At 36.7% G+C, this 20265-nt stretch overlaps 1 protein-coding gene across 8 annotated transcripts in view; it reads left to right on the top strand.

Annotated features, from left to right (window-relative positions):
• The window catches only part of PARD3 (par-3 family cell polarity regulator), a 651375-nt gene that overhangs the window by 368300 nt on the left and 262810 nt on the right, over positions 1–20265 (top strand). For 3 of the 8 annotated variants that reach the window (XM_023741946.1, XM_023741941.1, XM_023741940.1), the window contains 3 exons: positions 7249–7399; positions 14559–14748; positions 19363–19514. In XM_023741946.1, the coding sequence (XP_023597714.1) occupies positions 7249–7399; positions 14559–14748; positions 19363–19514 (493 nt within the window). Of the gene's footprint in view, positions 1–7248; positions 7409–14558; positions 14749–19362; positions 19515–20265 lie in introns of all 8 variants that reach the window. The other 5 variants (XM_023741944.1, XM_023741945.1, XM_023741943.1 and 2 more) reach the window with 2 other exon arrangements.

The following is a 20265-nucleotide window of genomic DNA, read 5'->3' as shown; positions in this document are numbered from 1 at the left end:
GTAGAATTCTCCAGTGAAGCCATCGGAGCCAGGGCTTTTTTTTGTTGGGAGTTTTTTAATTGTTTTTTAATTACCTTTTCTATCTCTTCTTTTGTTGCAGGTTTATTTAATTGTTCTACCTCTGTTTGTTTTAGTTTAGATACATAGTGTATTTCTAGATATTTGTTCATTTCCTCTAGGTTTTCAAATCTGTTGGGGTACAATTTTTCATAGTATTCTGTTACGATTCTTTTAATTTCAGCTGGGTCTATTGTGATATCACTCGTATAATTTCTTACTCGAGCTGTTTGCTTCCTCTTCTGTTTTTTTTTTCTTTTTTTGTCAATTTGGCCAGTTGTTTATCGATTTTGTTGATCTTTTCAAAGAACCAGCTTTTGGTTCTGTTTAATCTTTCAGTTGTTTTTCTGTTTCCTATTTCATTTAATTCTGCTCTAATTTTATTATTTGCTTTCTTCTGGTACCCGAGGCTTGTTTTGCTGCTCTCTTTCTACTTGTTCGAGTTGTAGCATTAATGTTTTGATTTTGGCCGTTTCGTTTTTTTGGATGTGTGTACTTATTACTATCAATTGACATCTGAGCTCTGCTTTTGTTGTGTCCCAAAGATTCTGATAGGATGTGTTTTCATTCTCATTTGATTCTGTGAATTTCTTTATTCCATTCTTAATTTCTTCAGTAATTCAGTAGTTTTTGAGCAAGGTGATATTCAGTTTCCATGTGTTTGATTTTTTTTTCTTGCTTTTTCTGTTACCGATTTCTACTTTTATGGCTTTATGGTCAGAAAAGATGCTTTGTAACATTTCAATGCTTTGGATTCTGTTAAGGCTTGCTTTATGGCCTAATATGTGGTTTATTCTGGAGAATGTTCCATGTGTGTTGGAAAAGAAAGTATACTTGGCTGCTGTTGGGTGGAGTGTTCTGTGTATGTCTGTGAGGTCAAGTGGGTTGATTTGTGGCCTTAAGATCTTCTGTGTCTTTATTGAGCTTCTTCTGGATGCTCTATCCTTCACTGAAAGTAGTGTGTTGAAGTCTCCTGCTGTTACTGTGGAACTGTCTATCTCTCTTTTCAATGCTGTTGGAGTTTGTTTTATGTGTTTTGGAGCCCTGTCTTTGGGTGCCTAAATATTTATTATGCTTATGTCCTCCTCCCTGTTGTATCGACACTTTAATCATTATATAGTGTCCTTCCTTATCCTTTGTGGTGGATTTTACTTTAAAGTCTATTTTGTTAGAGATTAATACTGCTGTTCCTGCTCTTTTGTGAGTGTTGCTTGCTTTATATATTTTTTTCCATCCTTTGAGTTTTAGTTTGTTTTTGTCTTTAAGTCTGAGGTGCGTCTCTTGTAGGCAGCATACAAACAGATCTTGTTTTTTTATCCTTTCTGCGACTTTCTGTCTCTTTATTGGTGCATTTAGTCTATTTACATTCAGTGTAATTATTGATAGATATGTGTTTAGTGCTGTCGTTTTGATGTCTTTTTTTGTGTGTTGTTGACAGTTCTTTGGGCCACTTAATTTTCTGTGCTGAGTTATTTTCCTTTATGTATTTTCTTTTCATCTTTTTCATTGTTGTTGGTTTTGTGTTTGCATAATCTTTATGTTTTTCTTGTTTTTTATTTTTACTTGTAGGATTGTTAGTTTCCTTTGTGGTTACCCTAATATTTACCCCTATTTTTCTGAGTGTAAACCAATCTTTTATTTCTTTATGTCATCTTGACTTCTTCTCCACATGAAAGATCTATGACTACATTTTTTAGTCCCTCTTTTTTGTTTGAATATTGTCCTCTTTCAGATATTGATTTCTCTGTTGCCCTATTTTCAGTGTTTTAGCTTTGATTTATTTTTGTGACTTCCCTATCTGGGGGGATATCTAGTTGCTCTGTTCTGTGTTCTAATCTTGGATTGTTATCTGAAGTTATTGATTTTCTAACCAGAGGATTCCCTTTAGTATTACTTGTAATTTTGGTTTGGTTTTTGCAAATTCCCTAACCTTCTGTTTATCTGGAAATGCCCTAATTTTGCCATCATATTTGAGAGACAGTTTGCTGGATATATAATTCTTGGCTGGTAGTTTTTTTCCTTCAAGGGTTTATATATGTCATCCTATTGCCTTCTTGCCTGCATGGTTTCTGCTGAGTACTCCAAGCTTATTCTTATTGACTCTCCTTTGTAGATGACTTTTGTCCTCTTAAAATTCTCTATTTTTGTTTTTGGCAAGTTTGATTATAATATATCTTGGTGACTTTCTTTTTGAATCTACCTTGTGTAGGGTTCGATGAGCATCTTGAATAGATGTCTTTTTACCTTTCACAACATCAGGGAAGTTTTCTGCCAACAGATCTTCAATAATTCTCTCTGTGTTTTCTGTTATCCCCACGTTCTGGTACTCCAATCACGCATAGGTTATTTCTCTTGATAGAGTCCCACATAATTCTTAGTGTTTCTTCATTTTTTTAAGTTCTTTTATCTGATTTTTCCTCATATAAGTTGATGTCAAGTGCTTTATCTTCAGTCTTACTAATTTTAACTTCTGTTGCCTCAATTCTGCTCCTATAACTTTTTATTGAGTTGTCTAATTCTGAAATTTTATTGTGAATCTTCTGGATTTCTGATTGCAGTCTCTGTATGGATTCTTGCTGCCTGTTAAATTTGTCACTGTGCTCTTCAATAATCTTCTTAAGTTCCTCTGTTGCTTTGTCTGTGTGTTTCTTGGCTTGTTCTGCATTTTGACTAATCTTATTCCTGATCTCTTGAAGAGTTCTGTATATTAATATTTTTTATTGTACCTCCAGTAATCCCAGGAAGTTCTCTTCCTCCTGAAGATTTCTTGATTCTTTGTTTCAGGAACTTGCTGAAGCCATCATGGTCTGCCTTTTCATGTGATTTGATATTGTCTGTTATCTCTGAGCCATCAATAAGTTATTATATTTATTTATTTTATGTTTGCTTACTGTGTCCTAGGTTCCTGTTTTGTTATGTTTTGATATGCTCAGATAGGCTGCTTGTGTGAGCTAGTTTGATTATTTGGTGCCTTTGAAGCTCTAACGTTCTGTCACCATGTGGTTAGATCTGTTAGTAGGTATGTGAGCCCAAGAGTCCGTTTACTTTTCTCATATGGATTCAGCTCATGTGTCCAGATAGTCGATCACAAAATGTGTGGTGCAGCCTCTCACCTACAGTCCTAGATGGGCAGGGGTGGTTGGAGTAGGCACAGGTATCTGGCTGTAGTAGGGGGTCACGTGCTGAGCAAGACAGTGGGCTTACGGCTGCCCCTGAATGTCTGGGAGGAAAGCATTTCCCTGTTTCCTAGAGCGCATAGGTGTGTGGGTTTTGCAGCTGGGCTGTGGGCACCCAGTGCTGTTGGCTGTAAGGACTGGGAGGCATCACGTATTCTTGGACTCCTGTCACATATGGCTAGGTAGCATGGGTGGAACCACCAGTCCTGAGGCCCCTGATGTGGGTCGGTGAGGACCCTGCATAATGAGCAGAGTGGTGGCAAATGTTAGGAGCCTGCCACCTCACCATATAGCTGATATAGTGAAGTTAGGCTTCAGTTGTATACCCTGTTATAGTGTGCTAATGAGGGCCTATGCTGTTGAAGTGAGCCCACACAGGTCTCTGAAAGGCATTCAAAGCCTGTGGACCCCTTATGCCTGTGCCTAGGCAAAGGAGCTGTGCCTGCCTTGAATTCCCTGCTTAAGGGAGCCAGCAGATTATTTCTTCCTGTTTGTTAATTTTTTCCTTCTCCAAGTCCAGGAGAATGGCTCAGGGTGTGTGAAGGGTCCTACTTCCAGCCCAGGGGAAGCAGCAGTCGCTGAAGTTGGCCTGGGACCTGGTGCAGAGTGGGGAAGGAGCAAGTAAATGGGAGAGATGTTCTTTCCAAATGGGGTGTTTTTTTTGATCTGCGAGGTAGGTTAAGCACATGTACTTGTCTTTTGCCAACTGAGTGCCACTTTTCACTGGCTTTGGAGGCCTGAGTAGACCCTCCGCTGCTCAGTCTCTCCCGATGTGGAAAAGCATCCCAAATGCCACTGTCTGCCTCAGTGCACATGCTAGCCGATCCGGCCCACAGGGTGCTGGCTCCTGCCAGGTCAGATCTGGCAACTTCTCACTGCTTCTGAAGCATCTCTCCTTTCCCGTGCCATTCAGTCTGATTCCTCAACTTTATCTTTGCTGTTCAGGGCTCCTAGATTGTCATATATAATCGATTCACTTGTTTTTTTGGGTCTTTGTTGTAAGAGGGACCACCGGAATTGTCTGACTACTCTGCCATTATGGCCCCACCTCTTATTTTCTGATTATAAAAATGAGATATGGTTATTTGAATGTATGTGTTTAAAAAGCTGAATGTACTTACATTGTTTTTAGACATCGAGATTATCCCCAATTTTTATACATCTGAAAGTAAAGTTATGATAAATATTGGCTCACATGACTCCATTATTAGTTTATTTTTTCCTTGGAGTCCCTGGGTGGTGCAAATGGTTAACTCACTCAGCTGCTAACCAAAAGATTGGTAGTTCCAGTCCATCCATAAGCACCTCAGAAGAAAGGTCTGGTGATCTACTTCTGAAAAATCAGCTATTGAAAACCCTATGAATGGAGCATAGTTCTGCTGTGACATACATGGGTTCACTATGAGTCGGGGCAAACTTGACTCACACTTTTGCTGTAACAAAGAGCCATTTTTGTTCTTTAACGGGTAAGAAGGCTTTCCTAGGGGTAGAGCTGAAGGGTCAAACACGACTACTGCTATGTGGGACTGACTTAAGTTGGATTGAAGAAAATTTTTGCGTTTTAAACAACCAACAAATGACAAAGCGAAAATTGCTATTTTTGTTTAAGTTTATTTCTTCTTCTAATTAATTTTAATAAGATTTTAATATACGGAGCCTGCGAAAGCCTGGGAGCAGCCTGGAGCAGAAAGGCCTTTCCTACTCTCCAGGAGAACATGGCTCTGCCTTCCTTCCCTTGATGTTTCCATCATGCCAGTCTGACACATTTCTCTTTCTCCAACTCATTTTCTTTCTACAGAAAAATTCATCAAGCGATTTAAAACAAAACTGTGTACCTCAGTTTTTTTATTAAAAATAAATTAAAAGACATTGTGTCTTCTGTTAAATATTTATGTAGTAGACTATTGATGTCTTCATTTAAATCTGTCCTTTAAGATGCAATTTAGACACAAGTAGAGAGTTAGGGGAGAGCTCTGGTGGTGCAGTGGTTACAGCACTCAGCTGCTAACTGAAAGGTCAGTGGTTCGAACCCACCAGCCACTCTGGGGGACGAAGATGTGACAGTCTGCTTCCATAAAGATTTACAGCCTTGGAAGCCCTATGAGTCAGTTCTGTTCTGTCCTTTAGGGTCACTGTGAGTCAGAATCAACTTGATGGCAATGGGTTTGAGGGAGGTAGGGAGGTGTAGAATCTTTCCCAAGAAAATGTTCAAGTACATGGTTCTTTCCAAATAGGCATCTTATTGTTTTTGTCTAGAAGAGCCTGCAAGTACTATTTTTTCTTAATGGTATTTTCATTTGACTCTTATGAAATTCAAAAATAGTCTCTTTAGATATCTAGAGACTTCTCATGAAGCAGCTTTATAATGGTTTTATCATCCAGAAAATTGCAGAGTTGCATAGTTCAACAAAATGCATTTGTTAAGCAAACTTGAGGATATATTGCTGTCTTCTTATAAAATAAATTATTATACAGCAAGCAGGCACTCATCTGTTTAATGTACCTGCTCATTTTAAAAATTCAAACATACTTGTTCTTAAATAAACAAGGTGGATTAGTTTTGTTGTCTATTTGTGTTTTGTTTTCAGCTCCCCAAAGTACCTTGGAATTTAGACATAGTATTCCTTCAGAAATGTTCTTTAATTTCTTTACATCAGAGACCTTGAGTATTTAATTTACTTTTCAGCAAAGCTGTCATTTGTAATCTGCAATTTAAAAAATGCTAATAAAACAAATACTCATTTCACAATTTAAGCCTTATTGAGTCTAATTCACTGGCACCACAAGTTTATTATTCTCTTGCAGTTTGACGTGCCTCCAATTGTAATTGTGTTGACCCTTCAATGCATTAAATCTCCCCAGTGCTTATCAAACTGGGAGAGATAAGTCTGCAATTCGGAACTTCATTAAATGTCTCATTTATATTAAACAGATGGTAGCTTCTAACAGAAATAATAATTTGTTCAAATGAAGGAACAGCTACAGTTGTGGTTTCATCTGTTTGGAATGTACAGCCGTCTCTCTCCCACTTTGCTGTGTTGTGCTGTGCCCCTGCCCCCCTTCCATCACCATGCCAGTACCAATGTGTTGTAAGGTGTTAGTTTGTTGGGTTAACCTCAGAGCCTGTGTTGTGAGGACTGTAGTTAAGTGTGCTTTGTTTCCTCTTGAAGCAGATTTGCTTCAAGGCCTTAATTTAAATCCCTTAATCATATTGTTTCCATGAAGTATATGACTTATAAGACAGTGCTGTTTTAAAGTTGCCACATACCATTTTAATTCATAATCACAAAAATTAACCTGTATTCTTTTGCTTATTTAGTAGGTTAGTATATGTTGTGGAAATACTCATATCTTTGATTTCAGGAGAATATTTGCTCCTTACTTTCAGGTTGTTCTGTATGCTATTAAAGTGCTGGTCTCGATTATTCACAACAAGAGAATAGAATGATTATTCTTAATTTATAGCAGAAGAAATTTAGGTTCAGTGAATGGTTCAAGATAACTGCGCTGATAAATGGTGTCTTCAGGTCTTGTAGAGGAGGAAATATTTCACCAAATGCATGCAAAAGTTCGTGTTAATTTCTTTGGTGTATTTACATACTCTGTGAAAAGTATAGCCAATTCCAGCTTCCATTCTGATAAAGCATGCTCTGTGCAGAGTATAGAGCTCATAAAGAATACTGAATTAAACTACAACTTAAATTGACTTCAGCATATACTAACAGTCAAATTGAAAAAAATAAGCAACAAGATTTAAAAAAAAAAGCTTTTAATATACATATTTTTCCTCCAGTGGTTGAAATCTGACAGAACTTCATGGGAGGCACAGTGCAGAGTGGCACAGAAAGTTGGTCATTAGGCATAGCTGTCATCACAAATTATTTTGGTAGAGGGTGAAAAGTTCTAGTTCATTTGGTACCCAGTTGGATACAGGCCTTGGGCAAGTTGTTATAATTCCCCCATGCTGCTAGATGGACCTCCAGTACTGATTCTTCCTTGTCCCCTTTCTCTATAGCTCAAGTCACCTGGGAGCCCCCCTGGACCTGAGCTGCCCATTGAAACAGTACTGGATGACAGAGAACGGAGAATTTCCCATTCCCTCTACAGTGGGATAGAGGGGCTGGATGAATCACCCACAAGAAATGCTGCCCTCAGTAGGATAATGGGTAAGTCAGGTAAACTCTGTTTATCACATCTTATTTAATGTTTTCAGTGGTTCACTGAGAGGTTATTAGTGTAATATTAATAGAAAGAAGGTCCATATTTTCAAGGGGAAAAATAACAGGTTCATTATAATCATTCAGGAAGCATGAATGTGAAGAAAATAAATCAATAAATTGATTGGTTAAGTGAGTTTTAGGTCCTGAGACATGGGGAGAAAAAAAAAAGATCATATAGACATGTTTTTCCTTGATCCAGGTGTTTTTAGCTTGTTTGAGATGATAAATAAAGCTGTGTTTAAAAAAAAACAAAACCGAGCTATATTGGTTTACACCAAGAAGGATTCAAAAGTTATGTCTCATTCACAATAGCTTTGCTTAGAAGGAGAGGAATAAATATGTATATACACATATGTATATGCATACATACATGAAAAACTCACTTTTATTTGGTTTGTCCTTAATAAGATGTTATGTATTTTCGTTCTATTTCTTTTTCTAAACCTTAGTTTTTAAATCCTTAAACTAATTTTCTGCATCCTTTGTGTGGATTCAACACCATACTGTCTGTGTGGCCCCCGTGGATAATGAGGTTATTAGCAGTTGTTCTTCGGCAGTTCAGCTTCCTGCTAACAGATCCTGTCCATAACGACTTGCTTTGCCACAGGAGTGGTTGGATTTACTGAGCTGCTCATCTTGGGATTAGCTTGTGAGAGTTTTTAAATTTAAAATACAAGAAGCTGTTTTGATTAAAAGAGCACCTGACATAAAACACTTTTCTTGCTGGTATATTTTGCAAGACTGTCATTTAAAAGAAAACCCTAATTTAACTCCATTTTGAGGACATTTAATGCAATTCAAGTTTCCATTATGGAACATCATTAGAACAAGAATTTATTTCATTCATCAGTGGATGTTTATGGAAATCCTGCTATTGACAAGACATAGTCTGTGTATTTTTGGTGTAGATGCAAAGATGAATAAGCAATGATCTCTGCCTTCAAAGAAGTTTCTACTGGGCATGATAGGACAAATGCATGAGCATTACTGCTAGAATTTTCTGTTGTTCTTCCTCTAATCCTTCCAGTTTTCTAGTTTGGAAAAATGGCTAAGGTCTCATTTTCTTACCTTGTTACACATAGAACTAGACATACCAGCTCTCTGTTTTCACTTTGTCAACATTTTTCTGCTTGCTTGCTTGGCATAAGTGAGAGTATGAGAAGGATGCTAAATGTATTGAACATCTGTTAGGTGCCAGGCATAATTAGTTTATCACATTTAATCTTTGCTTATTAATTGTTATTCTGTTCACTGCTGTTGAATTTTCCATACTTTCTTGGCTTTGGTGTTAAACTTTATATTTGTCAAATACTTTTTATTGATGAAAATTCAGACACCTTGAGAGAGAAAGAGAGAGCGCGTGTGTCCCTGGATCTGTGTGCATACAAAGTGATACGCTGTAATTTCCCCTTTATTATAGGAACATAGGACTTGCCATACTGAATCAGACCATTGGTCCACCAGTTCCTGTAACCTGCATCCTGCCTCCAATCCCTGGTGCTTCAGAGGAAGGCGAAAAACTAAAACTAAAAGACAGACACACAAAAAAGCCCCTAACATTCACCTAGTGACCTTTTGAAATGCTGTAAATATGGCTTGAGGATTCCTTCATTTTCTTCATAGATGATTGCCCTGGGTTTGTTAGCTGTGGCTTCATTTGTCCCCTTCAAGTTTGCATTATAGTTGACATTGTTCCCCGTCCCTCTGCTAGAGATGTAATGAACTTTTAAAATTCCAGATGCTTCCCCTTGCAGTAACTCCCCTCCCAGCAGCATGCTCTGTGATATACTGTGCGTGTTCTTTTGCTGCTCTGGGCTGGAATGACAGACTGATTACCATTTGATGGTAGGCCAAATTGATGTTGACTAATTTGGATATTTTCTTAAGATTTTTTTTTTTTATGTGTTACACTGGAAACTAGCAATCAATCCTATATAGTTTTACCTTGAGAAATGTGATGTTAAATTTGATATGTCTTGCATTTTGCAGGTTCGAGAATTCCTCAGTCTTTATCTGCCTCTATCCCAGTATCATAGGCCTTAAGAAACAAGTGCTGAGCTAGTTCCCACTTAAAAGTTAGAAATTATATAAAAGATGTTACCTTGCAACAGGAAATACCAAAACAGAGTACCAAATATATTCAAGCACTGAATTGCCATTGGCCTAAACTAATAACAATAGTATTTGTTATCTGCACAGTATTTGGGTGTGTGGAAATTTCTCAGACAGACCTTGTCTGGTTAATGGTTATCTTCTATACATTTTGAATAACTCCTATGTAGACATTGGTGGAGATAAAAGTAGCTACTTCATGATCTGGTATGTCTCAGACAGATCTTGGTTAGTTAATGGTAGTCTTATATACATTAAGGATAACTCCTGTGTAGACATTGGTAGAGGTGGTAGTATCTACTTCATGATCTGCTATGATTCAAAGAGAACTTGTACATTCCAGTTGATTGAATTAAGAACTGATTAATTTTATGTGAACAGGGTGAAATTTCATGTAAAATATTCTCCATGTAGGACTCTAGGCCAAAAGAAGGAGAGTTGAGGCTTTCTGACCCACTTTTAATGGCACACATCCCAGAAGAGATAGGAGTCTAAAAAACAGATTATAAAGGAAGAGACATTATAATTAAAAGGATGTCAAATTTCATCAGCTAAACTGACCCGCTTAACAGATAAAGGGACTGAGACCCAAAATCCTGTGGTGGTTTTTTTTATTTTGTTTTAGGCTATTTCCTATTTGTAAAAATAACCTTCTCTAGGAAATGCTTAAGGGGCCTTGGTGGCGCAGTGGTTAAGCATTTGGCTGCTAACCAAAATGTCAGCAGTTCAAATCCACCAGCTGCTCCTTGGAAACCCTATGTAGCAGTTCTGCTCTGTCCTTTAGGGTCGCTTTGAGTCAGAATCGACTCAATGGCAATGAGTTTTGCATCAATCAATAATAGTTAATGACGTTCTTTCTTTATTATCATCAATTCCTAAGTATCCACATTTTAAAGCAAAATGCATTAGACAGTCTCTAAAAGATATTCCATCCTGGAAACCACTATAATCTAAAAAGCAAAGAAATTAATCCTTGAAGACAACCTTAGAAATCCTGTATTCCAACCAACTTATCTTTTATTCAGGGGAGTTATGGACCAAAGAAATTCAGGGAGTTGACTGAAGCTGAACAGATTCTGTGCTTCTGAACTGAAATTAAGATGTATATTTTTTGACTCGTTAGTCCTGTATTACTTGAACGTGATTAGGCTCCTTAGCTTTTAGTGGTGTCAGTCAGAGCTGTGACCAAAGGCAAGATTTCTCCAGCTCTTCTCTGTCTTGGCTGACTTTCTGCTATCATGGGTTTTTCAAGAGTAGACCTGGATGTTCACCAAAAAGTAATCCATAGTGAGCCTCTCTAAGATTTCTTCCTTTTAAAAGCCTTAAATATATTTTCCAGATTGTTGGGCTATCTTAACAAATGATGATGATGATGAAGACGATAATGACAGCAATGACCATAATAGGTATAGCTAATGCAGCCACCATGTTCACTTTATAAAATACATCACACGTTGACATTTGGGAGCATGGGACCTTACATTTTTTTCAACTTTTTTTACCGAAGAATTTTTCTGTTTAAAACAAAAGCGAAATTTATTGTATCAATTTTAAAATTTAATCTTAGTAATTGCTGTCTTTATATGTTTGTGGTGAGTTTAAACAATAATTGTGCTCAGAATATTTCCATTTTGTTAGAAATCCAGTAGAGAAAAACGGAACACGATTCTTTTTTTTTTTTTTGCATGTATGTATGAGTCAGATCACTGGCAAAATTTTAGTCATTTCATTTGTTTCTGGTGTCACGTGTGGTGTTGCATCCTATGTAAACTTACCAATAAATAAATGTTTAGTAAACAATCATTCCGTATCTCATTGTTTCACTTCTTCTCTATAAGGTGTTGGCTGGTATATGTCTGTTTGTAGGTTGTTGGTTAAATAGGTGTGGAAAGAGGAAAGTTTATCGATCAAAAAAACAGATGGAAGGCTTCTCAAGGCTTTCTTAGAAGGTTTTACATTTATAATGTTCCAAGTACTAGCAAAATAACTAAGAAATTATGGTGTTGCCCAGGTGGAGGTTGGGAGAATATGCAGTTAAGTAGTTTAGTTATCCATTACGCAAATACTTCCTGGAGCCAGATCTCAAAATTATGTTCCTGTCAAGCATGTAAAGAAATGGAAAATTGATAGAAAATAATTCCTGAATCTTGTGAAATATTCACCTCCAGAATCACGAATGAGAGAAAAATGCTAAATTGTTTTACTATTTGATATTTTGTGATTTATTTCTGTTCAAAATTTTGGTTCACTTAGATACAACCATATTATAAAAAAAGGATTATTATATAAAGAACCACTTAGTGTTCTATATTGCCTAATAGGTTGAGTCTCAGAATATATTGTGTAAACACGAGTTAACACTTAGTTTTTGTGTTTGAAAATGGGTGTATTAATAGGTACATGTTAATATTTCCTTCCAATAAATTATACCCAGATGAGGATGTGGTATTTAGTACTGTGATGCGTGCTTTATTGGTGGTGAACTGTTATCAGGGATAATTCTGGTTTTGAAATAATGTATTCTTTTTGAGAATAAAAAAGTATGTTTTGATAAGGAAACTTTTTTTTTTTTTTGGTTAATGCTGCTAGAATGGCCCATCTTACTTATGCATGTGGTATTTTGTTGAACAGGTTTCTGGACTAATATCCTAACATCCTAAAACTAGAATAGGAATAAATGGGTGATTTGAATTTAGGAAAGGGAAATGATTAAACATTAAACTTGATTTATATTTAAAGGATGGATGCTTGTCAAAAGTTGCCACTTTTCACAGTTTGTCAAAATGGGTGCATTTGAAATCAAAGTAAAATTTTCCTGATAAAATACTGATTATAGGTTTTAGTAAACATAAAATATTTCTCCAGTTACAAAGTACTTGTCACTAAATAATGAATGCATTTGAAATTTCTAGCAAATTCACTTTTGTGGGTGGTTCTGAAAAGATATGCAATAACTTGAGTAATTTTTTTGCTTATTTTGCTCACATGTCTAGAAAAATATATACTTTGAAAAATCCTTCAAGCCTATTGATGCATCCCCAAATTGCTAGTATAGTGTTAAAACAAAAATTATCATTTATGTATTCTTATGAATGTTATTTTAAAAAATAAATCTAAGACTAATGTTCAAATGTTAATAAACTTCTTATACATGGCTGTTGTACTATTAAAAAAAAATTATAATAAAGCTAATGTGTGCCCTGAGTATAATGGTAGTAGTATCTTGGCAAATTGCAGCCATAAGGCTAATGCAGGATTAGTCTTTTATTTGTGTAGGAACTCTGCATAGTTGACCTAACAGATTAGGAAAGTGGACATAAAATGATAGTTTTTCCATCATCCTGTGATGTGGATAGGGAAATTACGTACCTCCCCTTGCTTTGTTGGGAGTGCTGGCCTGGGGCCTGCATCATCCAGTAATGAATGATTTCTGTGCATATGGCCCCTCGCCTGTTATCCACACAGACCAAAACCTTGTCAACGTGTTCTTGCTCAGAGAAGCGTTGCAGAAGGCTTGAGGAGGAAGCCAGAAGAACAGTAGATTGTTTTTAGGAAGATGGTGGCATCGTTTGAACCCCAGATTTATCTTTAAGGTTTCAGGGCCTCGAAACAAATTTGTCCCAAGAAAGGCTGTGAAATGCTGAGCCATGAGCCTGAGCAGATTTTCCTGCAAGGAACTGATCCATATAGACAGTTGTGAGTTTTTCCTTACCCAGAACAATGTATCTTAACTGAATAAATAAAAATGTACGAGCTGCTCTGTAATGACCTGAAAACCTCTTTGCAGTTAGATCCAAGTCTTTCCCCTACAAGATCACTCCCGCCATTCTCACCTGTGGGCTGTTAGGTGGGCATATCCATCTTTGAATTGTTACCTGACTGCACCTTGGCCTTTTCACCATCACGTATTTGATGATGTTGTTGCCAGTTCTAAAATAAATGTCATATTTCTTCTAGCAGAAAAAAACACCTTCATTATTAGAAACCCAACTTGGATGTTAATTTTTTTAAAAAAATTTTTACTGCACTTTAGGTGAAGGTTTACAGAACAAATAGTTTCTCATTAAATAGTACACATATTGCCCTATGACAATGGTTAACAACCCCACGACATGTCAACACTGTCCCTTCTCAACCTTGGGTTCCGTATCACCAGCTTTCTTGTCCCCTCCTGGCTTCTAGTCCTTGTCCCTGGACTGCTGTGCCTCATTAGTCTTGATTTGTTTTATGAGGCTGTCCAATCCCCAGCTGAACAGTGAACCTCGGAAGTGACTTCACCACTGAGCTAAAAGAGTATCCGGGGGCCATACTCTCGGGGTTTCTCCAGTCTGTCAGGCCAGTAAATCTGGTATTTTTTTGTGAGTTAGAATTTTGTTCTACATCCTTCTCCAGCTCTGTCCAGGACCCTCTGTTGTGATCCCGGTCAGAGCAGTTGGACATTAACTTTTGTTAAGATTCCCAGTGCCCTTCTATCTCCAGCTGCCAACACTGGTGAATGCCACTGTACTTTTGCTCCCATTGCCATGCTCTGATTACGTCTTTCTCCTTCAGTAGGCTGTGAGCTCTGTAAGGGCAGAGATGTGTCTTACTTAGAATACCTGGTAGGTGGTAGGTGCTGAATGAATAAATGCATGAATGATTGATTAAGTTTGTAGTTCTTCCTACGCTATTTCCTGGTAAAATTTTTCCAAGGACTTTCACAATTTAGAATCACATTAGAAGGCAGTTTGGAGATTATCTCTGGTCTTAAGAAACTAAGATAGGGAACTTAAAACCAGAGAAATTACACAGCCTTCTCAAAGCTACATAGCTGTAGTGTCAGAGCTGTAGAGCCCAGGTGTCCATTTGACAATCATTTATGAAAAGTGTGCTAAATTCTATTTTGTTCTTCAGGTTGAGCTGATGTGTGGGAGTTTAGACTCTAATGTAGCAAAGTCTTGATGCATGTAACACTTATTTCAATGCCTATAATTTCTCTCTTTTCACTGGACAGGTAAATACCAGCTGTCCCCCACAGTAAATATGCCCCAAGATGACACTGTCATTATAGAAGATGACAGGTTGCCAGTCCTTCCTCCACATCTCTCTGACCACTCGTCTTCTAGCTCCCGTGATGATGTGGGATTCGTGACGGCAGACCCTGGTGCATGGGCCACGGCTGCAGTTAGCGACTCTGCAGAATGGTAAGATCACAGTCCAAGGTTTGAAAACACGAGTTAGTTGCAATCACATTTAATTTTACGTTTAAATGGTTTAGCGCAGAGCACAGTTTGCCAGTTTGTATGTGGTTTTTTTTTTTAAGCAGTGCTCTGTTTTCGTGGTTTTTATACTCTTAATTAGGACACTTTTAATAAAAGATTCCCACCCTCCTTAAACTTGCACAATTGTTACAGTCTTTCTAGTGCTATAGTTAGTAATTTAGTCAGAACAACAACAAAAATATCACTAAACAAAAAACCCTACTCATTTGTTTGTAAGTTTTGCTATAAACCATACCAAAAACCCAACCCATTGCCATCAAGTCGATTCTGACTCATAGCAACCCTGTAGGGGTTCCTCTATGGGAACTGCCCATAGGGTTCCAAGGAGCGGCTGGTGGATTCAAACTGCTGACCTTTTGGTTAGCAGCCTAGCTTTTAACCACTGCGCCACCAGGGCTCCTTTAGGTTATTAATTTGCTATAGGTTATTAATATTTTAGAACTGTGTTAATTTGATGACTTGTATTTCTGTTAAATTAACAAATTTAAGCAAATTCCTACATTGCCTGAGAGATTGTAAAAACAAGATGAGTGTGGCAAAACTAATACTTTGCCATATGCTAGGAGTGAGATGAGGCTCTAGGTTTTCTTTTTCGAGTGCTCTAACTATACTGTTTAAAATGTCTTTCACTTGCTTCTAACAGAGTGACTTTGGGGACAGTCTCATGCTGTTTTTTTCCCTGTATCTTTCGAAATACAGGAAAGCATTTGATATTATTGAGCCAATGTGTGGCACATAAATGTGGACTTTTGCCTTAATTTGCATGCCTAGTAATTATATACATCAATAAGCAAAAGGAAAGGTCCCTCTCAGGGATGCCCTTGTAAGGCTGTGCTGATAATTAACAGAAACCATGTGAAGCATTATGCCAGAATTTTCTTGTTGCCCTTTCTCTGGGGTCTTTTATGAATACATCAGCAAAATTCTATTTAAATGTTATGGCGTTGTTCCTTTACTACTTAGCCATTTCTACTTTCTCCTCTGCCCTAGTCTTGTGTCAACATTTTATGTGAGATAGGAAGTGTCCAGGGGACTGTCATTTATTTATGTTAACATTGTAGTGATGATCTTAACAAAGTAATCTGCTCCAGCCCCACTACCAGGCCCCCCAACACTATACACAAAAGCAGTTCTGTTTTTCCATTAATTCTGCAGATGTTCTCTTGGAATAATCTCACCTGTTAGCTGGGCTCTTGAAAAGTCCATCTCTAGCTTTTCTTTTCCTTTTTTAATTCTCTTGTTAAAAACATAGGCTTTAAAAATAGAGCTGCATTCAGACCTGCATGATAATAGCTTATCTTTGAATGAGTTTTTTGGTTACACGTGGTGGAGAGAATGACAATATGAAATAAAAACCCGTTTGAAATCTGCAGATGCTATTGCATTTACCACTGCCATTTATATCTCTTTCTGAAAGTGAAAGCAACAACAGAGAAAGTAAGGATTAGATATTTGCAGTATTCATCGAAGGGACAAAAAGCCTTTGAATCTCTACCATGATGAGAAATTGTGAAGGTTGTTATAGGAACAGATCAGTCTGGGGCCTTACAAAGCACTGTATGGGTGGATATAAATAAATAACTAGCAGGGTTAGGTTGTTGCATTAATTTCCCTAAGGGGATTTGTAGAACGGAGTGGACTTGTGTGATTTTGCTGTGGGGACTGTGGAGTGAGGCAAAGAATATGAATGAAGGGTTATCCAAACAAGAATGGCAGCTGTTTTGAATCACAGCAGAAAATGTAAGCTTTGCCAGCCCAACAATATCTCCCTAATCCTTGATGAAAATGTTAGGAAAACAAAAGGGCAATAAGATAGGATTAATAACTGGAATTTTAATAACATTGGGGGTCAGGATATGGTTACTTTCTTTAAAGAATTAGCTGCCAGTCCTGCAGCCTGACTTGTTAAATATTCTCATATACTGTGTTACCGTATCGGAAATTAGTTTAATGGGTGTATTGATAGGCAAGAATTAATTATGTCATGGTTTAAGAATATTTAGTTATTTTAAGACTCTTACTAACTCACAAACTCATTTGACATTTTATATGCTGTATGTTTACAGTTCACTACACAATTGTGGAAGGTGAAATATGGCAAATGGCTGAACTTTTAATTTTCAACTAATCCAGTATACCTTTTTCCAATCCATGTATTCTGCATGATACAAAACAAGAGTTTATTAGCATGTGCAGAATTGTTGGAGATATCAGTGAGTGGGCCTAGATTTTATATACTTTCTATAAATAAAAGAATTGCTGTTATTGGAAGTATATTATTTAGACTTTGCTGCTGCAAAATTGGGTCATAGATCTCATCACGTGAGTTTTAAGTTTTCACTTGTAGAATTGGGTTTCTTGAACTGGTATGTATGTGCTCTGGAAATTACAAGCCATATACACTAAAGCTTTGTAGTGTGTAAAGGGGGCACCTGAGACTTCAAGATAAACATGACCCTGCTTCTTCTTGGAACATCAATTTATTCAGAGTTTTGGAGACGAACAATACCATTATATTGAAAACAAAAAGATTTGGAGTAGAATGCAAACAAAATACCATTTCTTAAGACATAACATAGTGTTTTATTAAAAAATTGTTCTTGCCTTGGTCTGAACTCTGAGTGCTGTAGGATACATCTTCTCTTTACTCTGTACCTGAGTCAAGATTAGGGTGAGGCAAGTAAGGTGTCTAGGGTACAAAATTTAAGGAGACACTCATTCTCAGGTGCTGGCCCTGTACTTGGACAACCTTGAGAGTGAGCGCCTCCTTAAATATTGAGCACTTATCATGTCTCATTCTTATGACCTTACTTTGTGCTTTCTGGAAAAGATTGAGAAACACTGTACATTTTCTTTGTGTGACTTTTAAGGACCCTAGATTTCCATTGGAGGCCCTGATTGTACAAATGGTTAATATACTTGACTACTAACTGAAAACTTGGCAGTTTGAGTCCAACCAGAGGTGCTTGGGAAGAAAGGCCTGGCAAACTACTTTAAAAAAATCAGCCATTGAAAATGCTGTGGAGCACATTTCTACTCTGACACATATGGGTGGTCATGAGTTGGAGTGAACTTGACAGCAACTGGTTAGATTTCTGTTACATAATTTGTATTAGTTTGATCATTTAGGATAAATAGTCTTTGTTGGGTAATAATAACTTATTTTATATAGTGTTTAAACAATTTACAAAGGGTTTTCACCACTGAATTCTGTTATTAGCCTTGTAAGAATGTGTGAGACAACTGTTGTCTTTATTGAATGTATTAGGAAATATGGGCTCAAAATAGTTAAGGTCTTAACTCAGTGGCAGAGTATTTTCCTTGGCATTCTAGCATTCACAGCTTTCGGATTAGCTCTTCTTTAAGAGCCTACTATCATTCCATGCACAGTAAATTGCAGGCTGTTGTAAACCCGGTTGACATAGTGGAAGTGGCACTTCTCATTCTCAGTCCTTTGCTGTGTAGCCTCCTCCCCACTGGCAGATAGATAAGATAGCTTGGCCCTGAGAAAGGAAAGTAGTGTATTTATTTACTCAGTGTGCCTAGCACATAGAAAAAACATTTTCACCATATGGATTGTGCTCAGAACACCAGTTTACAGTGGTTTACATATAGGACTAAACAAAATAAGAGTGATTCACTGTCATCTCCAACCATTGTCACTGGAGAAACAAATCATGATTTCTCTTGTTACCAGTTATCTACCATATACTTATTTATCATCTTTGCTTAAGCCACTGTGTTGGTGTCACCCAAATCAAATGTTATCTAACCTTAGTCATGCTTTTCCTGACTCCCTAAAATTCTGTTTATTCTCTCATCTGTGCATCTACAGCGTCTGCTTCATGTTTTTGGTTTGGTGTTTTTCTTATGAACTTACAGAGAACAAGAATCTTTTCTTATTGATTATTGTGACCTTGGTACCCAGCACACCCTTAATCAGAATAGGTTCTTACAAAGGTTTGCTGAATTGATTTCATCTTCTGGATTAAATATTGCAGATAATCTATAATTTCATGAAACTACATACCGTACAAGTATTTCATCCTCCTTCTTTTTTTGTCTTTCTCCCTGAAACATACGATATATGATAGGGCTAAAAGACATCCTTTCTGAAGTTTCTATTAAGTTGAGATTCATATAGTTACATGTTTGCTCCGCATATATTTATATAATATATGACAACTTTCCTCAAATATCCAGTATTTCCAATGTCTAGAAATACCAGTCTCAGTTTTGATAATCACTTAAAAATAAGAATGTATTGTCAAATAGAAGAAACTGGGAGAGAGAAATAGTGGAGGAGAGAGCTCACAGGGAGAAAGAATGACTGTACATCAACTTTGTCTTTCTGTCACTTCCTATGTAACAACAGTTGTTTATTTGTTTATTTTTAATGGACTATTTGTGTTGTCTAGTTTAAGTTTTTGTAAGGAATATGTTTATATACGCATTGACGTATATGGAAACTTTCCTAAATGGTTTGTCTTTATTTTTAATAAATATTTTTTATGTTTATCTTTCTCTTCACAACAGCTCTCTGAGCCCCGATGTAGATCCAGTTCTTGCTTTTCAACGAGAAGGATTTGGACGCCAGAGTATGTCAGAAAAACGCACAAAGCAATTTTCAGATGCCAGTCAATTGGATTTCGTTAAAACGCGAAAATCAAAAAGCATGGATTTAGGTAGTGAGTACAATCTCCATGAATCTTTATCTAAATAAGGTTTAGATGCTTTCAAGATAAAATTGATGGTCTCAAACACATGTCTGTTTACTTTGAGAAATAGAGGGAATAAATATGAAATGTGGCAATTTGGCAAAAATTAGTTTTTCTCTGAGTTTGAGATAACCGTATTACTCATAAGTGGCATGTTTACATAATATGCAGTATGTTTATATATGTTTTCTCATGAGAAAAGGAAACAAACACATATGCATATCATGCTATATTCATTTATATTTATAAAAAGTGAAATAAGTTGTAACACTTTGGCTGTTTAAAACCAATTACCTTGAAATAGTATTTGGTTGGTTATCAGATTTTTTGGACTAGAGGAAGATGCTTTGGAGAGAAACCATTATCTCAATCCATGTCTAGAATTTGGTTACTTCATGATATCTGCCTTTCATTGCTATTCTTTAAGGTTTATTTATTAGAAGCTCTTACATGTTGATAATTAAGACATTTAATTGAAGTAATGATTTGAGAGAATACTTACTGTAGAAAGTATTTGGAAACAAATGCAAGAAGGAAAATAACCATAGTTTTTCAATCAAACACCAATCAGGTAGTGTCTCTCTTTAAATCCAAACCCTCCAAAGGAGGAAAAAAAGTAATTAATCATATCTATAAATTTTTGAATGATTTCAAAAACTTTTGTTAATCAACTGTAACTTATTTATGCTGTTCTCTGGTGGCTGTACTTTAAGACTAAAAG

Source organism: Trichechus manatus, unplaced genomic scaffold, assembly GCF_000243295.1.
Source record: "Trichechus manatus latirostris isolate Lorelei unplaced genomic scaffold, TriManLat1.0 scaffold00195, whole genome shotgun sequence".
NCBI lineage: Eukaryota > Metazoa > Chordata > Mammalia > Sirenia > Trichechidae > Trichechus > Trichechus manatus.
Note: the sequence above shows the minus strand (reverse complement) of the source record. Positions and strands in the feature narration are given on the sequence as shown.